The sequence below is a fragment of the Callorhinchus milii genome, unplaced genomic scaffold (genome assembly GCF_018977255.1).
Source record: "Callorhinchus milii isolate IMCB2004 unplaced genomic scaffold, IMCB_Cmil_1.0 Scaffold24, whole genome shotgun sequence".
Classification (NCBI taxonomy): domain Eukaryota; kingdom Metazoa; phylum Chordata; class Chondrichthyes; order Chimaeriformes; family Callorhinchidae; genus Callorhinchus; species Callorhinchus milii.
This window is the reverse complement of record NW_024704765.1, coordinates 8,516,048-8,538,435: the sequence shown is the minus strand read 5'-3', so window position 1 is coordinate 8,538,435 and position 22,388 is coordinate 8,516,048. Positions and strand designations below refer to the sequence as shown.

The 22,388-nt window shown below is 42.8% G+C and overlaps 2 protein-coding genes and 1 non-coding gene across 13 annotated transcripts in view; 1 reads left to right on the top strand and 2 right to left on the bottom strand.

The window, feature by feature from the left end:
* prkcz (protein kinase C, zeta) overlaps positions 1–5,416 on the bottom strand; it is a 126,194-nt gene extending 120,778 nt beyond the window's left edge. The window contains exon 1 of the mRNA XM_042343535.1: positions 5,299–5,416. Within this exon, the coding sequence (XP_042199469.1) occupies positions 5,299–5,372 (74 nt within the window). The 5' untranslated portion in view covers positions 5,373–5,416. The remainder of the gene's footprint in view (positions 1–5,298) is intronic.
* A 305-nt stretch (positions 5,417–5,721) lies between these two features.
* Positions 5,722–18,784, top strand: LOC103184210 (myo-inositol 2-dehydrogenase-like). Of its 11 annotated transcripts, none has more exons than XM_007902100.2 (10): positions 5,722–5,741; positions 9,459–10,448; positions 11,959–12,549; positions 13,294–13,364; positions 13,576–13,684; positions 14,142–14,269; positions 14,532–14,639; positions 15,251–15,369; positions 15,729–15,885; positions 16,419–18,784. In XM_007902100.2, the coding sequence occupies exons 2-10, from the start codon at positions 10,195–10,197 to the stop codon at positions 16,565–16,567; spliced, it is 1,686 nt and encodes a 561-aa protein (XP_007900291.2). In that variant the 5' UTR covers positions 5,722–5,741; positions 9,459–10,194; the 3' UTR covers positions 16,568–18,784. The 11 variants fall into 11 exon arrangements, with proteins under 11 accessions (XP_007900291.2, XP_007900288.2, XP_007900286.2 ...); XM_007902097.2 differs by lacking the exon at positions 5,722–5,741 and adding an exon at positions 8,507–8,525; XM_007902095.2 differs by lacking the exon at positions 5,722–5,741 and adding an exon at positions 8,517–8,570.
* Positions 18,785–19,435: 651 nt separating this feature from the next.
* LOC121850729 lies at positions 19,436–19,599 on the bottom strand. Its single transcript, XR_006085731.1, has one exon. It is a non-coding gene; the product is annotated as a U1 spliceosomal RNA (small nuclear RNA).
* Positions 19,600–22,388: the final 2,789 nt, after the last annotated feature.

The window sequence follows — 22,388 nt, the reverse complement described above, 5'->3', positions numbered from 1 at the left end:
CATCACGTAGAAATGAAGGGCTGCTGCATGTACATGACAAAACATTTATTCAAAAAAGTTAATGATAAAACATAATATTTGAATACATGCCAAACAAGAAAATACTCCTCCTGCATTAAAATGTTACCAAAATGATGAGCAAATACAGAACCACACAATGGTTGTTTGCGGACACATTATCGTTACTGCTGTGTGCAACTGACTGCCGCGTTTCTCCAACAAAATACACAGTCGAACCACTTTATATAGTATGCCCTTGTGAAGGTGATAGGTGCCTCAATGATGCGATAAGGATTATAGATTTATTAAGATAGCGATACGAAAGCACCTTGAAATTCTAATACTGACCCCATCCTATCACTTATCATTAATTACCACCCGTCCATTACTTTGACTTTTTGTTCTTTCACTTCTTGTTTGTTATTTAATACAGATTAGTTTCTTTTTTAAAAAAATATTGAAACCTTGTTTGCCTCAAATATCAGGAGTCAGCTGATAGGATATTACTGACTCAGTGGTTAATGAAACAAAGTTACATATCCAGTTGCAATACAATAAATAAGTTCAACTTTAAACTACAACCTTCAGGCCAATGAAGCATGTTGGTGTAGAGTCAGAATTGCAGGGGGTGAGGTTCATATCCACAATTGCCCTGATAAACTTCCCAACCTCGGCTTTGCCACTAATGAAATGGCATAACATGGAGATAGAAGAAATTCCTGATGAGGCAAATAATTTAAGTCAATCCTGTACTTCCAAGTGGTCAGTCAGTTACTGAGCAACATTATTAAGCACAGTTTGGGAACAGGAGATGGTACATTGAGAGGGGATAAGAAAACAAAGAGAAATAGATACTGTTGATTCAAACGGGGCATATATACACACATCTCCACTTATCTGCTGAGCAAGACATAGGCAAAGAACCTGTATTTTTATGGAGCCTTATCATGTTGAAGTATCTCAAAACTAATGATATGTAATTGTTATCAAGTGTAGTAACTGCTTTTTTGTGGGCAACCATTTGCACCTACAATTCCTACAAACAGCGATGGGGGATATCTAATTAATTTGAAAGATTGTTGCCCAGAACTGCTGATTGCAGCCCATCGAAAAGCAAGTTTCAGCTAAATTGGAAAGACAACTTTTAATAATAATTCAATTAATAGCGCGTAGAAAGTCCATCATAGGTTTTTAAATACCCATGAATCACGCTCTATTCTCAGACATCAACCTTGACCTGTTCAGAATAAGCATAAAACAATAAGTCTGTATAACGCAAAAGTTATTTAACTACCTTAGGTAAGTGAACATTGGACCTTTTCCCCTTACAAATCAAGTTTTATGGCTTCAGATCTGAATTTAACTCTGAAATTGTAACTAAATAAACCAATGAATCAAACGCAAATTCTAAACCAGCAATGCATTAGGACAGCGGGAAATATTATATTATCACTGATTAAGGTACACACTAATGATTCACAAAGCTGAATAGCACCCACCTAAAGAAAATCACTTGGATTTCAAGTTACCGTAATAACAACAAGAAGCAAGTCTAGATTACAATCCCAAATTACGCAACAACCTTAAATCTGGGTGGAACAGTATCGAGACATTTTAAACTTTCAAAAATGTCAGCAGAGTACGGTTTAGTTCCTTTAGCTAAATTAAACTGTTGGTACAGTGAATCATTAAATTAACCCTTTCAGGTCAAACATATTTTTCTGCCAAACTGACAAACACATTTGATTTTAATGGAGCAATGAGATTAACTAGGAGCAGCAGGTGAACCTTAGATGGAAAAGCAAGTTAAATGTAAGTAGTGGGAAGAAATAATAGCCAGACCGACCACAATGGTCTTTGTCAGCACATTCCTATGTAACTGCTGACTAGTTATGGCTGGCATTGATACTTTCCTCCACATCCAGCAACACTGGAAGAATAGATCAATTATATTAAAACATCAACATGTGTTTAAAGTATAGGTAAAACATTGGCATAAATTAATACAAAACGGAGCTAAGTGTTGGCAGACGAACACAAGAGAGACCCATTAACATACAAGTGGAATGCATATTTTTATACTCCTGTTGAGATTTTTTGCAAATCTAAAGCTTGTAACCAAATAAATATAATTTTATTGTTTCAGCACACATTTTATCTTTTTTTTGTTCAGGTCTAAATAGACTCTGCAGCTTTTATCCAATAATTTTTTATAATCGAGTAATATTTATAAGTGTTCTGCACCCCTACCCCACGTGAATGGCACTATATAAATGCAAGTTGTTATCCTGTATATATCACAGTCAATGATCATATTGATACAGCATATTAACTAGACTGGCTAAATATAAAATAGAGTGGTGATACAACTCTAGTTTTAGTTTGAATTAAACCAAAACCAACAAGGGATAAAATAAAAATAATAATCTTTGCATTTGATATGAAACATTTTTAATACAGAAATTTGTTCTCCTGAAGGGAACAATATTGCTACCATGGTATTTTCACCCCTTTTCGCTTTCAAAATACCTTTTGCTCAGCTAAACATATTTTTTTTACACAAAATGATTGACGTTTTCACTGTTTCCAATGAGGGAATATGCACGCATGAATTATCACTCAAGTATCCTTACCAAGTTGGAGAATTATTTCAACTCACTCTGAGCAATGGGCACAGAATAACCAGACATTATACCAGTAACACAGCATCATGGATCTATCAACTGAATAGTTTGATCAAATTCATGATCATTTGTTTCATTCTTGAGAAAGAAAAGTTAAGTACTGCAAACACTGTAATATCCATAATAGCACCTAGCATTGGCTTTCCAATTAACTAGTACTATATTAAATTCTGAATTTATGTGGAATGACTGTCAAATCCAGAAGGGATTGTTAATCCAAAATGTATGTGCAACACTGCTGGTTCCTCATCTCCCTTCCCATCATTGATAGCCAAGCTTTGTCCCACAAACAGTCATGGATTGAGTGACCAATTCTCTTTTGAAGGAATTATTATGTCAGGCTCTGTGGTTTTAGCTGGGTAAACGGCAAGGATACCCCAATGGGCACACTCTGGGATCCCCAAGCCTTGGCTCTCATCAACCTACACCTAACACTCTCCAGAATTAGGTAAACAGGGTACATTCCTCCTGAAAGAATGCGCATTCCATTCCAGACACAAGGAAATGTCTATGTACATATATAGAACTCAGATTTGAATATGACTAAACACGGTGATGATTTTCCACATGTGTCAGACACCTGGCTGATCTATAAACATGAATCACCAGTTTTTGGAGCTGGGCAGCAGGAGTGGCAGCCAATAAGTTCCTCTATTTTATTTTATATTTTTAAAAGTAGTGAGTAAATGCAACTGTGCAGGTAACACAACAGTTTATGACACCACATGTCCATGACTAATATCTTTGATATGAAAGGTTATGTGCCATATCATCTTACATATAAATCTCTGCTCTCTACACATCGCAGTGCACAATTGTGTATTTATGCCCAGAGGGCAAGGTTCATATATAAGATGATAGCAGGTAATGCAGTACTTCTAGTTTCTCCCTGCTGACAAAATTGTTGACTCTCTTTAATTGTTCAGTTGGGAGAATGCTACTGTACATTTAAAGTTAAATGCTTACTTGTCATTTTCTTCTATTTCTACCTAATATACAAATTGTAATTTAAATGTCTTCCTGTACAATGTAACATTTTACTAATTAAAACAAATTGTTTTTGATGATTTCTTGAAGTAGGAGAACGTGAAACACATGACGATGTTTGACATTCCATAGAACATGTTTTTCTAGTTATCATAAAAATGCTGTTGGGAAACACCTGCACCTCTGGGCCAAACAGTTCTTTACTTCACACCTAACTTTGCAATCACTGTCACAATGATAAAGGTGCTGAACATCAGGACTAGCACTATTATTGTAATATTACACATAAATAAAAAACATCAGACATATATTGTGAAACAGAAAAATCATACTGGAAAGGTGACATCAAATGGCCTGCAACTCATAGCCACACTGTCTGCACAAATGTAAGTCCATTTGAGAGTTGAGAAAAACTTCATGGCATCACAACTAAAGACAGACGGTTACAAAACAAGTTACAATAGATCACACACAAAGATTCCAAAGATCCAACGAAGCTAACAATCTCATTATGTGTTCCACATCAATTCATTAACCCACAAAACCAACCACATCTGAACCGAAGAGATGTGATTACTGGCCTAAAAAAAATCAATCCCACGTATCCAATAAAAAACGGGTAGCTTTGGCCCCTTTGCTGTGCTCTTAAATAAAGGCAGATGTTTTTTTTTGTGAACACTGGTTAACGTACAACAACATCCGTGCCAAAGGACTGACAACTGTAATGTAATCACTCTCAGGTTGCAACGAGTGCTAATTAATTAATAGTGGTCTATTGTTGGCAAATAAGACCGCCAGTCTCACATCGCAGAGAGTAACCCAGGTCCGACTTTGAAGGTGTGTGTTTGGCAAACGATTACTTCGATGAGGACCGCGTTAGCAGTTACAACAACAACAACGTCTTTCCCTTATGGCAAAGCAAACCGATGTCACCCAGACAGAGCGCGGTGTAAAATGGACACGGTTGCCTGGAAATATTTATACGACTGCAGCTTCCATGTCTCAGCACACCCACAGCACACCCCGGGCATCAGGATAAGCGCCTCAGTAACACGCCTGTAAATTCCTGGGGAAAGCTGAGGCAGGATATCGAAGTGTCAGCTTAAAAAAAAAGTCAGCAAACTCTCTCTCTCTCTCTCCCCACTCCCTCCCTCCTCACTCTCTCTCTCCCCCTCCCTCCCTCCTCACTCTCTCTCTCTCTCTCCCTCCCTCCCTCCTCACTCTCTCTCTCTCTCCCTCCCTCCCTCCTCACTCTCTCTCTCTCTCCCTCACTCCCTCCCTCCTCACTCTCTCTCTCTCTCTCTCCCCTCCCTCCTCACTCTCTCTCTCTCTCTCCCTCCCTCCCTCCTCACTCTCTCTCTCTCTCTCTCCCTCCCTCCCTCCTCACTCTCTCTCTCTACCTCCAAGCCCAGAGCTCCCAACTTTTCACCCACAGGACTCACGGGAGAGATGAAAAGTCCAAGTCGGGTGTCTTTTTTTTTAATACACACACACACACGCGCACACATATATATATAATATATATAAAAACAAACAAATGAGCGATTGGTACCAAAAAGGCTGAGGGAGAACGGCGACTGCAAACCACAGCGACGGTTAGGTAACCGGGTTAATCCGAGCAACTCACCCGTCGTAGTGAGTCTTCACTTTGACGTGGTCACCTGCTCCACACTCCATGGCTTCCTCCAGTCTCGTAGGCATGACACACAACACACCTGCCACAGGTTCAAACCCCCCCACCACCACCACCAAAAAAAAAAAACTCTACAAAGAAACTTTATATATATATATATATATAATAATAATAATAAATATATATATATGTGTGTAGAGAGAGAGAGATAGATAGAGAGAGAGAGAGAGACTGGGGTTAATTCCCAACCTCTCTCACTCGCTCTTGACGTTCGGAATGAATGTCTTCCCCCAATTTTCCAATCAATTAACACTTTAAATCCGTTTCGAGATAGTTATAATACATACATGATATATATATATATGTGTACGTATATATATATATTATATCAATAGATAAGATATAGATATATATATATAGAGAGAGAGAGAGAGAGAGTGAGAGAGAGATAAGAGAGTGAGAAAAATGGGGGAAACAATCACAGGATCTTCCCCTCTCACGAGCTTCTTCTCTTTTCTTTTCTTTTCTGACAAGAAAATCCTCGACTACTTCCAGGAAAGTTGGCTTCTCCTCCTCCCCGGGCGAGTTTCACCTTCTTTCTCTCTCTCTCTCTCTTTCTCTCTCTCTCTTTCTCTCTCGGAAAGACATTAAACTCCCCCCCCACCCCACCCCCACACAACAACAAAATAAAAAAAAAACGAAACAGCGCTCTCAGAGTTTCTTGGCGTTGGGAAGGAGGAGGAGGAGGGAAGGAAGACCGAGTCACTGTCCTCCCTCCGTGGGTGTGTGTGTGTGTGTGGGTGTCCTGAGGAGAGGCGCGCGGGCGACCGTTGGTGCCAGGGAGTCAGTGGCGACGCCTCGAGCGCGAAGGGGGCGTGGCCCTGCTTGCAGCCCGCCCGCCCGCCCCAAAACTAGCCCAATATGACGCGTCCTCCCCCCTCCACTCACTCACCCTTCGGCCTCACGGGCCCGATTTAAATGCAAAAAAAAAAAAACCCGCCCAATTGGGGCGTGAAACCGCCCCCCTAAGCTGATGCTCGCATTGGGCTCGGGGTGGTGGTGCTGGGGGGGGGAGGGGCCACCCGACCAAATGGCGACGCCCCCTCCGCGCGCGCGCGCACGCACACAGATTCAGCCAATTACGGGCCGAGAACCCGCCCACCTGTCTCCGGGTTCCAGCCAATGGTGTGAGAGAGAGAGAGAGAGGGACAGAGCCAGGAGGAGGGCGGGGCGTGAAAGGGGCGGGACTGACAGCAAAGGCGAGCCAATCACAGGGCGTGAGAGGTACACCTGTCGCTCATCATCAACCAATCAGGATGGACAGTTATTTTTTTAGAAGCCAAACTGTACACCTGTACACCGGAACCCCCCAATATACACCTGTACACCGGAACCCCCCAACATACACCTGTACACCGGAACCCCCCAATATACACCTGTACACCGGAACCCCCCAATATACACCTGTACACCGGAACCCCCAAACTATACACCTGTACACCGGAACCCCACAAACTATACACCTGTACACCGGAACCCCCAAACTATACACCTGTACACCGGAACCCCCCAAACTATACACCTGTACACCGGAACCCCACAAACTATACACCTGTACACCGGAACCCCCCAAACTATACACCTGTACACCGGAACCCCCCAACATACACCTGTACACCGGAACCCCAAACTATACACCTGTACACCGGAACCCCCCAACATACACCTGTACACCGGAACCCCACAAACTATACACCTGTACACCGGAACCCCCCAACATACACCTGTACACCGAAACACCCCAACATACACCTGTACACCGGAACTCCCCAAACTATACACCTGTACACCGGAACCCCCCAAACTATACACCTGTACACCGAAACCCCCAAACATACACCTGTACACCGAAACCCCCAACATACACCTGTACACCGAAACCCCGAAACATATACTTGTACACTGAAATCCCAAAACATATACCTGTACACTGAAACCCCAGCTGGCCTGGACTAATGGAAAGATAGAGTCCGGAATTGCCGACTAACTGTAATCCTAATGCTACTACCGGTATAATAATAATAATAACAATAATAATAATAATCGTTGCATTTGATATAGCACTTCATCGTGTCGTTGAGACGTCTCAAAGCGCTTCATGGGGTACACTGTAAAGTGAATGTGTATTTTGTGGATACATTTTGTTGAAAATATTGTTATTTATTGATATTGCTGTTGATAAACAATGTGTACATTTACCCTTGTGTTGAAAATTTCCCAGGACAGAAAAGAGAAACGTTCCACATAACATCCTATTACATTACGCAACAGACCCAGACCTTTGTGCTGGGGTGGGGTGGGGGGGGGGTAAGGTGGGGAGGTGGGGGGTAGTGGAGGATGGGAGGGGGTAACTGCCTCTGCACACTCCACTTGGTTGATGGGATCGGAGTTTCGGACCTGGCTCAGTCGAGGTAGAGTGAGACAACAACAACAACAACAATAACAACAAGAAGTTTCGCCCACATATATACGGTCAATTCACTTTACAGCATATTCTGTGAAGCGCTTTGAGACGTCTCGAAGACGTGATCAGGCGCTGTATCAAATGCGAGGCTTATTGATATTGTTATTATTATAATAACTTGCCTTTAGAGAGCGCTCCCCGCACGCAGGGCAGTGCCCCGCAGCGCCTGACATCTCAGACGATGCGATCAGCCGCTATTCCATTCAAAACAATATGATTAACCTGTAGCTCAGTGGTTAGAGCACTCGCTTTGCAATCGAGAGACCTGAGTTCAATCCCTGACAGGTCAGGGCCGAACCTCGGGCAAGTTTCCTTACTCCACACAGAGCCTAATAATAATCCTCCAAAACCAAACACAATAATAAATTGGTCATTTTCAATCTACGACTGTTTGTGGGACATTGCTGCGCGCAATTGGCTGCCGCGTTCGCCCACAAATATACAGTCAGTTCACTTTACAGTGTGTTCTGTGAAGCGCTTTGGGACGTCCTCCTGACGTGAAAAGCGCTATATCAAATGCAAAGATTATTATTATTATCATTATTATTATTATTATTATTATAGTATAATGATCGAATTACATTTTTTTAAAACTGTTCGGGACCCGAAAGGTGGAGAGGTGCAGTGAGAGGGGCCTCCGGGCCGCGAGGGGGCGCCACAGCGGCCGCCGCTGGAAACGGTTGTGGTTCTGCGAGAGGTGGAGACTCTTTCCGTATCCGCGGGGCCGGAGCGCGGGGAGTGGGTGAGGGGGAGAGAGAGAGAGAGAGAAAGTGAGTGTGACAGAGGAGGAAGAGAGGGAGTGTGTCAGAGGCAGGAGGAGGGAGAGAGGAGGGAGTGTGTCAGAGGCAGGAGGAGAGAGAGAGTGTGTCAGAGGCAGGAGGAGGGAGAGCGGGAGGGAGTGTGTCAGAGGCAGGAGGAGAGAGAGAGGGAGTGAGTGAGTGTGTCAGAGGCAGGAGGAGGGAGAGAGGGAGTGAGTGAGTGTGTCAGAGGCAGGAGGAGGGAGAGAGGGAGTGAGTGAGTGTGTCAGAGGCAGGAGGAGAGAGAGAGAGTGAGTGTGTCAGAGGCAGGAGGAGAGGGAGTGAGTGAGTGTGTCAGAGGCAGGAGGAGGGAGAGAGGGAGTGAGTGAATGTGTCAGAGGCAGGAGGAGGGAGTGAGTGAGTGTGTCAGAGGCAGGAGGAGGGAGAGAGGGAGTGAGTGAGTGTGTCAGAGGCAGGAGGAGGGAGAGAGAGAGTGTGTGGGGGAGCAGGCACAGGGGCTCAGGCTGCAGCTGGACAGCATCAGCCCCAGGATAGACAGATAGAGAGAGAGAGACAGAGGGAGAGAAAGACAAACAGACAGAGAGAGAGATAGAGAGAGACACAGATAGAGAGAGAGAGAAACAGAGAGAGAGAGATAAAAAGGGAGAGAGAGGATCCAGTTCCCTGTCTGCAGAGAGAGAGAGGATATTATAATAATAATCCTTGCGTTTGTTATAGCGCCGTATCACATATCCGAGACGTCTCAAAGCGCTTCACAGAATATACTGTAGAGTGGAGTGACTGTGGGCACAGCCCATCATCGCGCACCTACGAACGATCCTGGTTCGAGTGACCGAATTAATATTATCATTATTGATTTTTTTTTTAAACAGCACATCATGTGGAGAGAAGAGAGCGCCGGCAGAGAGGAAGTAAACAGCACTTAATCTGGAAGAGAGTGAACTCGACTGAGTCAATGTTACGGAGGGGTGAGAGTATAGAAACTAGAGAGAAATACGAAGAAGGAATTATCACAGCAACTTTCTGAAACTACGCAGCTGAAAGCAACGAGAGAGAGAAATATAACGGTTGCAAATAGAGAAGTAAAAGTCCTGTAGCCGCTGCAGGCCAGTGGGGGAAACGTCCAGAGACAGAATTGAACAACAATCCGGAGGTAGAAGATATTATCAGATTTACAGACGGTAATTCGGAAATTGTGGAGGAGCCGAGACTGAGTCTACAGGAAAGAAAGTGAGGCAAAAAGAGTTGAAAATCAAACGGGAAAAAGAAGTTTAACTCGAAGGAATAAAGTAATCAGTTAATACAGAGACCGCCACAGAAATGTGTCGGGAGTGAAAGATGAAATCAACAAAATAGAGGAAGAGAGTGGTTGTAATATTGCACAGATAAAACAAAAAGAGAAGAGAGATACAGTACTAAAAGGAAAAAAGCCTGAAATAAAGCTGGGACACATAGACTTCAGGACAGAGAAGATAGTTATTGAGCGCCGGAGAGAAACTGCTACAACTCAGTAGAAAATTAATAGTCAGGGAAAGTAAAACAGAAAAAAGAAAACATTTTAATTGAAAATATTTGCTAAAGACAATAAAGACTAAAGACATTTCAACCATGGGGAGGAAGAAGAAATCATTGCACGATTATGCAGCTGAATTCTGTGACTTGTCTGTGAAGAGACACATTGTGGAGCAGAAAGAAGGAGGCGAGAGAGATTTAGTGGAGATTCTTTACTGTAAATCATGTGAAATCCCAATGAGTGCTCGGAGGGACCGCATTTTGGAGCACCTGGCATCGGCTCGGCACTATAGGAACAAGCGCTTGGAGAAACACACCTCAGCCAGACTTCACGCAACCTCACTGCTGATGTAAGTAATAATAATAATACTTGGATTTGGCATAGTGTCTTATCACATCTTTGAGATGTCTCAAAGCGCTTCACAGAATATTTTGTGGGCGAAAGGCGGCAGCCAACTGCGTTTGATAGACCAAATTATTATTTTTTTGAAGGAATTATTACCCCCAGAAAAGCGATACGCCAATCGACTGCTTAGTAAACAGAGGCTACTTACTGCTAGGTAAACAGAGGTGTGTGGAGCAAGCAAACTTGCCCTGCTGATAGTCGAGCCCAGGTCTCTCGTTTGCGGGGCGAGTGCTCTAACCACATGCACTGTTCCACACGGCAGGAACTTGCTTTAAAGTTCGATGTATTGGTTGAGCACATGGAACCTGTTCAGTGTGAATATTTGTGGCTTTTGAAAAAATTGTTTGGTTTTCAAATCAATGGGCAGGTTAGCAGAGGGAGCGGGATTGCTCTGAGTGAGGGAATGCTGCGAGCTGTTAGATGTGTGAACCTTCGGAGCACTCAACTGGTGTAATCTTAAGAGAGATGGGACCTCCGAAAACAGCAGTGGGTATGTATAAGTACCTGCTGTGAAAGTAGTTCTGTTTCTGCTTTGCTGGAGAGGAAACCACGTTGTTGTTTCGGGAGTTGTCTTTGGTGGTTCAGGCATCATTCAGGAAGGGCTCGGACATCTTGCTTTCTGAAAGAACAAAGACATATTCTACTTTTTATTTAATTTTGAATGAAGGTACAACCAACCCCCTTTCTTACTTTATGCCTAGTTTGGTGGGGTTGGGGGACACATGGATTGGTAGTTGGTTTACCTGGGAAATATTTACTGCTTTGGTAAATAGGATCAGCACTACTTTATTTCTTATGCAACTCAATCAATTTGTCCGTGTAATAGATATTTATTTCCCTCTTAACCTTGTTGACATAAATCTTCCTCCATTGCTTTCTTGAATAGTTGTTCCACATATTCATTGCTTTATGGATAACATAATTAAACTCGAACCCTGTTCACCTAAGTTCTTCGGAGTTTGGGTTTGCACATTATGAGTTTGTCTCAATTGGGGCTGAAGGGTGATAGATCCAATTCCCTGCTCTCAGTAAAATTGAATTATTTGGGATTGCTACTGGCGAATCCTGGCTCCCAAATTGTTTCTCCCTCTGACTTGATTGCAGGATTGTAACTTCCTGCTTGAAATTAGGCCAAGGAATTGTGGTTCCTGAACGCACCGCACAGCTTTCTTAGCGTCTAACTTTATGAGCTCTGTAATCCGCATGCTTTTATAAACTGTAAACGTACCATTCTTGTTCACGTCAAAATTGAAACACAGAACGTTCCCTGAAATGACTATTAACTTTGTGACTTCACGTAAATATTAGCTCTTATGTCCTGAAAGAATGCTTTTAATGCCAAATGATTTTATTCGGCCCAAGGGATTCAATGACCAAGTGAGCTATGGGGTTTACCAGCTGATACTGTATTTTTGGGCAGTTACCTCATGTTGTATTGTTCTCTTCCCCCCTAGGTCTCCTCCGCCTGTGGATTTCAGTTCCGGCATTTCAGGGCTCGATCCGTCCGTTCTGCCGCAGTCATCGTCCTTTATATTCCAATCCAGTCCATGTCCCACAAGTAACAGTGGCAGCAACAACATTCCTTCTGCACTGAACCACCATCGGAGTATGGTGTCTTTCAGACCCAGTGGAGTCAACTCCAGTACAAATACAGTGACAGTCCGGCATGACCCAACTACCTCAAACTCACCCTCAGGTTCATCTCCCCTGTTCAATGGTCTTCAAGTTCTAGGACACTCCAACTCTACAAGACCCAGTGGCCAGAGACACATCATTCCAGAACTGTCCAATAACGTTTCCAACGCAGTAGTGGGACGATGTGCCAATAGTAGTTTACCGCGGGGTGTTATCGGACTCGCAGTGTTCAGGGCCAACACTGACAACAGAGCTTTGTTTAAGAGCATCGAGGAGGAGAGTGGCTGCCAACTGCTGTACATCATAGAAGACTGCGTCCAGGATTTGGAACGTGCCTTCAGCGCGGACGTTCTTGCCAACACCAGAGTGGTGCGAGGGCAGGACACTGACATTGTGCTCAACGATCAATGGTACAGTCGTGATCGATGAACTTCATCCCCCAGTCCCTCCGCGTTGACCCCTCCCTTGCCTTCTTTAAGACCCTCCACTTCGACCTTGCCTTCGGTCACCCTCCTATCCCTACCCTCCCCGCCCTCCTGATCTCAACCACCAGCTCGGGTGCGATCTCTGACTGTCCAGCGCCCTGGGATGTCCTGACGTGAAAGGCGATACACAATGTAATGTTGTTAACTGCAGAACTGCCGTGATTGCTTTCATGGTTGGCCACTGTAGGATTTGATCCCTTTACACAATCTCTTCTGAAAGTGGGGCCCTAAGTTGTCATTCTTCACATGAGCCTGGAGTGTGTGTGTTGCCAGCATGGTATGGGTGTGTGGTATCTGTGATTCCCCATCTTTTTGCTCCCTTATCGACATTAGTAGCACCTACAGTTCCTTCAACTCTGGTGCATACAACTTATCTTTCCGTTCCTGCATTTATCAGCGCTTTGGTACATGAAAAGGCAGGATACAAATTTAATTTGCTGTCCTGTATCTTCACTCTTTATTGCGGTCAGTGTTTTGTTGATAATTTCCTTTTTTTGGCAGTTGAATTTCTTTCCGAAAGTTTTTTTTATCATAATGACTTTTAAACTTGAACGTAGTCAGTTTCTGGCTTCTGGTTGTTTGGGACATTTTTGGGGGTTCGTTCCTAGGTGTTTATAATCTCTAAGTATCTGATGTTTCTCTCCTCACTCACCCTCTGTGTTTTTGCAGGGTTTCAGGAATTATTATCTGCTGTCCACCAGAGGAAAGTTCTGAATTAGTACTCGATGCTTTACGAGCAGGTACAGCATGTGTTTTGGATGGATAAACAGGCATGAAAGAATATTCCAGTCTTACCTTATCTATTGGAACTTGATAGTTATACAAGTTCCTCCTCAAACCCTCTTTTCTCTAAACTAAGATTAAGCTAGTCTTTCCTTGCAGCTCAACCTCAATGTACGTCGCCGGTTCTACTGGTTCTCTAAGGTGAACAATGTTTTCTTTGTATTTCAGGTAAAGGGGTATTTTGTGAAAAGCTACTGAGTTTAGATAAACAAATAGCTGAGTCGTGCTTTGATGAAGCTACAAGATGTGGGAAACCTCTGGTCTGTGGATTGTACAAGTGAGTAAAATCTCCGAGCTGAGAAATCACTCCAATCCCATGTGAAGTTTTTCAAATTGGAAGAGTTAGATGGTTAGCTTACACATACAAAATTGCTACACTACATTTAACAATAATTATTATAAAGTGTTTTGCGATAATAGTAATACTTTCTCTGTTAATATAGTGCCTTATTGTTGATACGTCTCAAAGCGCTTCACAGAATATATTGTAAAGTGGAGTGAATGAATTTATAGGTGATACTCCTAAATGCAGGGATTATTATTTATTAAAGGCCGCAATATAATTACTGAGCTAGACTTCCTCCTTTTGAGCTCCTGAAAACCACTTCTTGGCTCCCCGGTTTCAGAAAGCTAGTGCTAACCACATTCTCAGAATAAACCTTTTTTAAAAAATATGTTTGTTGTGGTTAATAAAATGTCTCTTACTGATATGCTGACGTTCGTGTCTCGAGCAGGAGGTTTGATCCAGCTGTGCAATTCCTCTACAAGAAGCTCCGCGGTAAGGCTCTAGGGAGAATTCACCGAATCGCCACAGTCAGCCGCAGTTACCCACCTCCATCTCTTAGCTTCATTAAAAAGACAGGTAAAGTCCCAGAACAGAGAAAGTTTGTGTTTGAGAGTGCAAAATGCATTGAGACACACCTGGGTCCACTTATGTTAGATGGTTAATTTGGTAAAAAATTGTTTTTTGGGGTTTAGAATCATTGTCTGAAAGCGCTGGATTCACCCACACAATTGTAAACCTTTTTGAAACTACAATAAACTGTCACTTCAGTGTCTCTTGTGGTTCTGTGCATTCACAGTAGTGTCAGCCTGACCTTATCTTTTGTTTTTTGTTAAAACAGGTGGGATATTCTATGATGGTGTCATACACGATCTCGATACTGCCTGCTGGCTCCTAGGAGAAAATACTCCGGACACAATATTTTCATTAGGTCACGCCTTCTGTCAAGGTACAAACTGAATTTGGTTTACGTACACTTGTACTTTTCATATCTTTTTGTGTGCGCTGTGGGGATTAAATTGTAGAAGAGTATAGTAATTATCAATGCGTCTGAAAGTCATCAGGGGTAAATGTGTTGTATGGAGGGTCCTGCTTATCAATCCAAGGGACCTGCTCCATCTAAGAAAATAACACAAACGTAACTACTGACTGAAATAATCGGGAGACATGAAAACAGTTGCCTGGCAATAATCCAGGGCGCAACCCTGGGCAAGTTTCCTTACTCCACACAGAGCCTAATAATAATCCCTCCAAAACAAAAGAATAATAAATTGGTCATTTTCAATCCACGACTGTTTGTGGGACACTCCTGTGCGCAATTGGCTGCCGCGTTCGCCCACAAATATAGTCAATTCACTTTACAGCATATTCTTTTTGGAGCGCTTTGAGACGTCTAGAAGACGTGGAATGTGCTACATCAAATGCAAGGATTGTCATTATTATATTAATTAATAGAGAATGCAATCATATAAGGCTGAGGGGGAGAGAGGAAACCTAAGTGAAAAGAGGGATTGATCTGCTATCTGAAGGATTCCTCCTAACTGTTCTCTGCTCCTGTAGAAATTGCAGCCCTCAAGGACGCTGACACAATTACTGTCAGTATGAAATTTGCCAGTGGTGCTATCGTCACACTCGATGTCAGTCAGCATTGCACAAGAAGCTGCGATCAGAGATTGGAGGTAAGTGACAGGAGAATGCCAGGGTGGCTAATAATGTTTTAATGTGAGTTTCGAATGCCTTCCAGGTTTTCTCTTGCATTCATTTGTTTCCAAGGGAAATTTCAGATCTGCATTTATCATATTATAAATGTATGTTACTTGTTTTGAAGGGGGTACAGGGAGTTGAGAGGGATAAGAAAAAATCCTTATTGCAGATGTGTTGGATTATATTTTAAGTGATGTAGAAACATAGGAACACGAGTAGACCATTCAGCCCCTCTAGCCTGTTCCACTATTCTATTAGATCATGGCTGATCTGTAACTCAACACCCAATTAATTTTAATTAATTAATGTGCATTTTTATTTCAAATCATTCAAGGTTCATGGCTCGGAAGGGACTCTGAAAATAGACAATCAAAATGTCCTGGGGATATCAGAGCAAGGCACATCCAGGGCTTTGTGTTCCCACTTGCATTACGATCGATACACAGATGCCTACAGAGAGCTGTTGAGGCACTTCCTCAAGACTCTGAAAGGTTAGCAATGGGATTGAAAGGTTGTACTGCATCATTTCAGCCCCCCACCCTCCACAAATTCTTTCCCGTCTTGAATGTGTTTTGACTCCTTTATCGTTTTACTGGTGTACGTTTCACTGAATGAATAAACTCACTAAACTGTTGGGGGAGTCGATATGCTCTCTTCCTGGCGGAGAAGTTCATCCCTGACCTTGAAAGCTACCAATTTGCTGATGCTAAGTCTGGTCCCTTGCACAGTGTGACTCAGTGACTCCTCAGGCCTCACGTTAGTCAGGGATCTTGGACTCAAATCTCCAGTAAACTGTTGGAAAAGGACAGGATGAAGATGAGCCGTAATTAAACTTCTCTGTCAAATAGACCTTGTTGACAATTGTTGTTGAGGCTTGCACCTTAAACACAGCCACTTGAGATAAGGTACTAGAGTGCTCACTGTTCCTCCTGGGAGAGAGTGGGGGTGGTGGGGTAGAGAGATACAAATAAGACAATTAGTCCCTGCACGAAATGCTCTTATTTGTCTGATCATTCTCCCTCAGGGAAGGAACACCCTTTTATTACAAAAGAAAGTTTTTTGTGGACCATTCAGGTTGCCGCTGCTGCAGAACAGTCCTGGAGAAATGGGTCAGCAGTGGATCTGAGGAACGAAGCCCTCGATGGCATGGTGATTAAAACTGAAGTGCCCTGATAAAGCACATATCCACAAGGCAAGGACCTTACGTGACCATTTGAAACACAAAGCTGTTGGATGGAGGGGAAACTAAGTGAAGAATCCACTGGAATCGTTCTGTACACAGACAAGGACTTGTGACTGGCACTTGCAAAGAGAGAATTTTATTATGTAGTGAATTGTAGAGTGGTAGCATATGTTACCAGCTTGGTATGTTCAGAGTGTGCTCATCTCATGGTCTGGTTCTGTACTGTGGCATTATGAACATGCTACCGTCAGAAGCTTTCAAGTTCGCAGTCAATGGTACAAGATAGAGTGAAGAAAGACTACACGGGGAGAAAGGAGGAGATACAAGAAGAGGAAGCATTTCTTTGCAACCCCTCCAAAATCAGCAAGAACGTGTACCCCCAGATTGTACCTCTGGCCAATTCTTGTGTCGTTCACAATTGATCAGAAGCTTGAGTCTCAGAGGGCAGGAACGTCAAAGCAGTCAGACGAATACTTCATTGCAGAAAACAGCAAAAGAAAACTCTTAAAAAGTTTCTCTTTGTACCAACAGAGGGTGATCTTGGGTTGAGCCAAACACTGCCTTCTGCCTTGCAGCAGTGGTGACTTTTTATTCAAATCAATTAGAACAATTCTTCCCGTGCAGTCCACCAGTGCCTTGATAGCAAGGGAACAGCGCTGGTATAAATGTAATCAGTGTGTCCGATATATATATACCTATAAAATTTATGTTGACCCATTTGTTGTTAAGTAGATGCAGTTACTAAGTTTTTGAAATTGTTACACTCCTGTTGTGTGTAACCGTTCCTGTACAATTTGATCGAATATATACGTACGCTCATTACAAAGAGTAATTTATTTAGCAATGAGTTTGTGTTCTATACTTGCAATAATAGAATGGCTTAATATGTTGCTATTAGCTCGATGCTAATGGTAAAGAGATTGACACAACAGTAGTAGTTGGGACATGAGCTACAAATTGTTGTACTCAAAGTTAAAGGATTCTCTCATAGAAATGAAAGGGGATTTGTTTTATTTTTTAAAAAATAACATTTATAAAATATAAGGGTGGGGGAGAGGGGATCTGACTGAATTTTTTCCCCCGTTGTTGTGGTGTTTTTACCTACAATGCATTTTATTGCTTGGCGGGTGCCAAGACTATTGGCTTTCAACAACAACGAATTGCATTTGTATAGCGCCTTTGACGACACTGTTTGAACTGTTAAAGATTTGTTCTGGGAAGAATGCGAGCACCTCCTGCTATTAGAGTAGGCCGGGTGCCAAAACCAAACGGGCTTTGTTGTTGCTTGCTGATGTTGGAGTCAGTTTAACTGTGAGAATCCACTGAGGGTAGAAATCAGTAAGGTGGAGATTCTTATCTTTGACAGGATACGTGCCTTTGGCGGGGGCTAATCTGAAAAACAGGCCCATTCCAATTAAGTCACCCAAAGCAGCAACTCATCGTGCACAACCAAAGTCAACAGACTGCAATAAATCCCAGATCTTCTTAAGTGTTGTGTGGTTTAACAAAACTTGACTGGCTTCCAACCTTTTTTTTTAAGAATTCGTTTGTGCATCTTTTTCTGACGGTATCCAATTCCTTCAGTTTCTCTCCCCATTGCCAGAAACCAATGCAATCTGCTGCCAAGCTGACCACTGAGGGGAGGGCGGGGGCAAAGAAGTGTTGCAGCTTGGGGCTATTCCGTTTTTCACACAGGAGTCTGCAATAACTCCCAATTTTCGAAAGAATTTGGAGGAAAAGAAAAATTTCATTTAAATGGCACACTGTGGCCGACATGAAAGAGTCTCCGATATATACTGGACTCTGTCCAGTATATCTATTGAAGTGATTACTTACCTGAAAGTAAAACGCAGGGTGTGGCTCTTTGCCTCTATGATTTTTATCAATACCACTGTGCTATGTGCTGCTCTGAATTTTCCTCTCATTACGACAAGTTCCAAACCAGCTATTCACATGCTCCTCCCTAAATTCTGATGGTACTGCAAGCGTGACTCCATGCACTGTCTCCTACAACTCATTCTTTTGGTTCTTATTATTGTGGAACTCCTCATTATTCTGTTGTCCCTTTTTGTTGGGGGCTATTAAAACTGATGCTTGGTGTCACTTAACCACTATTTGATTTCACTGATTTTTCACACTTCGAGCTGTCCTGCACTATGGGCTTTCGCCCTTAGATTTTCAATAAAAAGATTATTACATTGTTGAAAGGGATGTTTTCTCTGTCTGGATTTTACTTTTCAAACTTCTTAGACGATTCAGTGTGACTTGAATATTTCCGCTGACTAATTCAATTTCCTTTTAACTAATTAAATGACACAGTGCTGGGGCGTGGGTTTCATTATCGTAGAGACTCCGTTCTTCGGATGAGATGTTAATCCAAGCTCCCCGCCTGTAACTGTTCAGGTGGACACTAAAGATCCCACAGTGCTGCTGGAAAAGCGAATAGAATTTCTCCCGGTCCTGGCTGACAATCCTCCAGATAAACCAATTGGTCACTGTATGGCTGTTTGTGGGAATGTTTCTTTGAGCAAATTGGCTGCTGCATTCGCCCATAAAACACGAAGACGCTACACTTCACAGTAAAGTCCTCTGAAGTGCGTTGAGATGCCTTGACAGTGTGATTTCCTTTTCTGGGCCAAAAAACTCCCCATCAGTCGCTCGTCTCCACGCACACACAGTGCTGTTTTCAAACCTTCAAAAGAAAATGCTACCGATCAGCGGCTCATAAAAGCTTCCAGAAGAGCCCACCCCAGGGCATGTGCCCACCGTGTCCAGCAGTTTAAGATAAATAAAAGTCGCTGGAGAACACTGGACTGTATGTAAAACAATGGCGATGGTTCTGTCTTTAGTTTGTACTCCAGGGGAGAGCGCGAACGCAGTCCCCCACTACCACAAATTTTGCAGTCGAGTATCCCGCATTTGGGGACATCGCAGGCGTCAGCACACCCGAAGTGCAATGGGTTAGCCTCGTCCTGGGAGAACCACCTTCATGATCATGGTGTCTCCCCTGCCAGGTAAGTATGCTTAACTGGGGCTCATCCACGCCGGCTCACTCCCCGCTCCACCCCTCACGTCTACACTGCCTCCTTCTCCGCTATCCTCTGGGTTGCTCCCCTTGTGAAGGCTGCGGTATAAATGTAAGCTGTCGGTGTTGTTATCCTCCTTCCCACACCCCCTCCCATTTGTTAAGTTCGCTACAAACACCTTAAGCACAACTGTCTGATCAGCTGATTTCACACAATTAGCGCAATTCCGCAATGAAAAAGAAATCCAAAGTGGTCGACTGATTTAAATGTTATCCATAAAAGGAGTTGAACGTCATCAGGTTTTCAACGTATCCGGTGCAGCAGGTTAACCCCTTCTGCTCGGACTTGAAGCATCTCTGATTTCTGCCCACTGCTTGCAATAGGAACGCTGAAAAGCTTTCTTTTTAGTATTGCTTTTCCTATTGTACTTAACATCTGAAAGCGCTTCACAGAATATACTGTAAAATGAGTTGACTGTACATTTTGGGGGAAAAATGTAGTGACTTTCTTGCTGGGAGGACGTCTCAACGATTCAATGTAAAGTGTTGTAACAAAAAGTGCAGTTTTGTAACCCAAACGTCGAAATAGGATTTTTCCATTTGATTTATATTAATAATTGTACACTGGATTCTTGACATTGGATTAAGATTTTGGCATTTTTTGTTAAAGCTCTGAGATTTATAGTAATTTATAGTAAATAGCCTCTATTTTTCAAAATTGGATTACAGTATTTCACCTTCTTCTGATCTTCTGCTATAATTTCCAAATCCAGCAAGATTTGGAAGATAACAAATACAATTTATTATAATCTTGAATTTCTACACTTCTACTGTGGTAGAAACTAGCTGTGCTGGAGATTTCTTTGTCCAGTTCCATTGGTGTTCCCATTACACTTTTTCTGTTCAGATTAAGGCCTTTAAATTCTAGCCCTTCACTAACCTCTTATCTTCCCTGTGTCGCTAGACTCAAATCTGCATTTTCCGTTGTTCTCAGATTGCACAGTATCTACAATTCATTAGTCAGGCCAGAAAGTTCTGAAGTTTGATCGCTGGGCTGTGATGAATTAGCTGATCTCAGCCTGGGTGATGATGGACATTGCAGTTACCTTCAACATTCCTGGGTTAAGTAAAGGGGGAGGGAACACAATTAATATACTGTATTTTACTTTCCAAACTTCTTATAAGATTCAGTGTGATTTGAGTATTTCCACTGACTAATTCAATTTCCTTTTAATTAATTAAATGATACAGCAGTGCAACAACGACAAAAAAATTACATTTGTATAGCAACTTTCACATCTGGAGGACGTCCCAAGGCGCTGGACAGACGGAGTAATGGACCCAAGCTGAGGGTCAGGTTGGGGGAGTGCAGGGAGGGGGGAGCGTGGGGGAAGCACAGAGATCAAAAGCACAGTCGAAGAGGAGGGTTTGAGTACCTGTGTACTTTATAGGCAAATACAGCAGCCAATTTGCACAATGCAGCCAGTGCAGTGCTGGGTCGTGGGTTGCTTTATGGCAGAGAGTCTATTCTTCGGATGAGATGCTAATCCAAGCTCCCCGCCTGGAACTGTTCAGGTGGACAATAAAGATCCCATAGTGCTGTTGGAAAAGAGAATAGAAATTCTTCCGGTCCTGGCTGACAATCCTCTCGATAAACCAATCGGTCACTGTATGGCTGTTTGTGGGAATGTTTCTTTTTGCAAATTGGCTGCTGCATTCACCTATAAAACACAGAGACGCCACACTTCACAGTAAAGTTGTACACTGGCTCCTTGACATAGGATTAAGATTTTGGCAATTTTTGTTAAAGCCCTGAGAATTATAGTAACTTGATTGCCTCTATTTTTACAATAATTACATTACAGTATTTCACCTTCTTCTGATCTAATGCTATAATTTCCAATTCCAGCAGCAAATACAATTATTATAATCTTGAATTTCTACACTTCTACTGTGGTAGAAACTAGCTGTGCTGGAGATTTCTTTGTCCAGTTCCATTGGTGTTCCCATTACAGTTTTTCTGTTCAGATTATCAGATTAAGGCCTTTAAATTCTAGCCCTTCACTAACCTCCTATCTTCCCTGTGTCGCTAGACTCAAATCCTCATTTTCCGTTGTTCTCAGATTGCACAGTATCTACAATTCATTAGTCAGGCCAGAAAGTTCCGAAGTTTGATCGCTGGGCTGTGATGAATTAGCTGATCTCAGCCTGGGTGATGATGGACATTGCAGTTACCTTCAACATTCCTGGGTTAAGTAAAGGGGGGAGGGAACACAATTAATATACTGTATTTTACTTTCCAAACTTCTTATAAGATTCAATTTGATTTGAATATTACCACCGACTAATTCAATTTTCTTTTAACTAATTCAATGAAATAGCAGTGCAACAAAAAAACTAAATTTGTATTGCGCCGTTCAGGACTGGAGGTCATCCCAAGGCGCTGGACAGTTGGAGTTATGGACCCAAGCTGAGGGTCAGGTTGGGGGAGGGCAAGGGGTGGGAGCGTGGGGGAAGCAGGGAGATCAAAAGTCGAAGAGTCGAAGAGGAGGGTATGAGTACCTGTGTATTTTATAGGCAAATACAGCAGCCAATTTGCACAATGCAGCCAGTGCAGTGCTGGGTCGTGGGTTGCTTTATGGCAGAGAGTCTATTCTTCGGATGAGATGCTAATCCAAGCTCCCCGCCTGGAACTGTTCAGGTGGACAATAAAGATCCCACAGTGCTGTTGGAAAAGAGAATAGAAATTCTCCCGGTCCTGGCTGACAATCCTCTCGATAAACCAA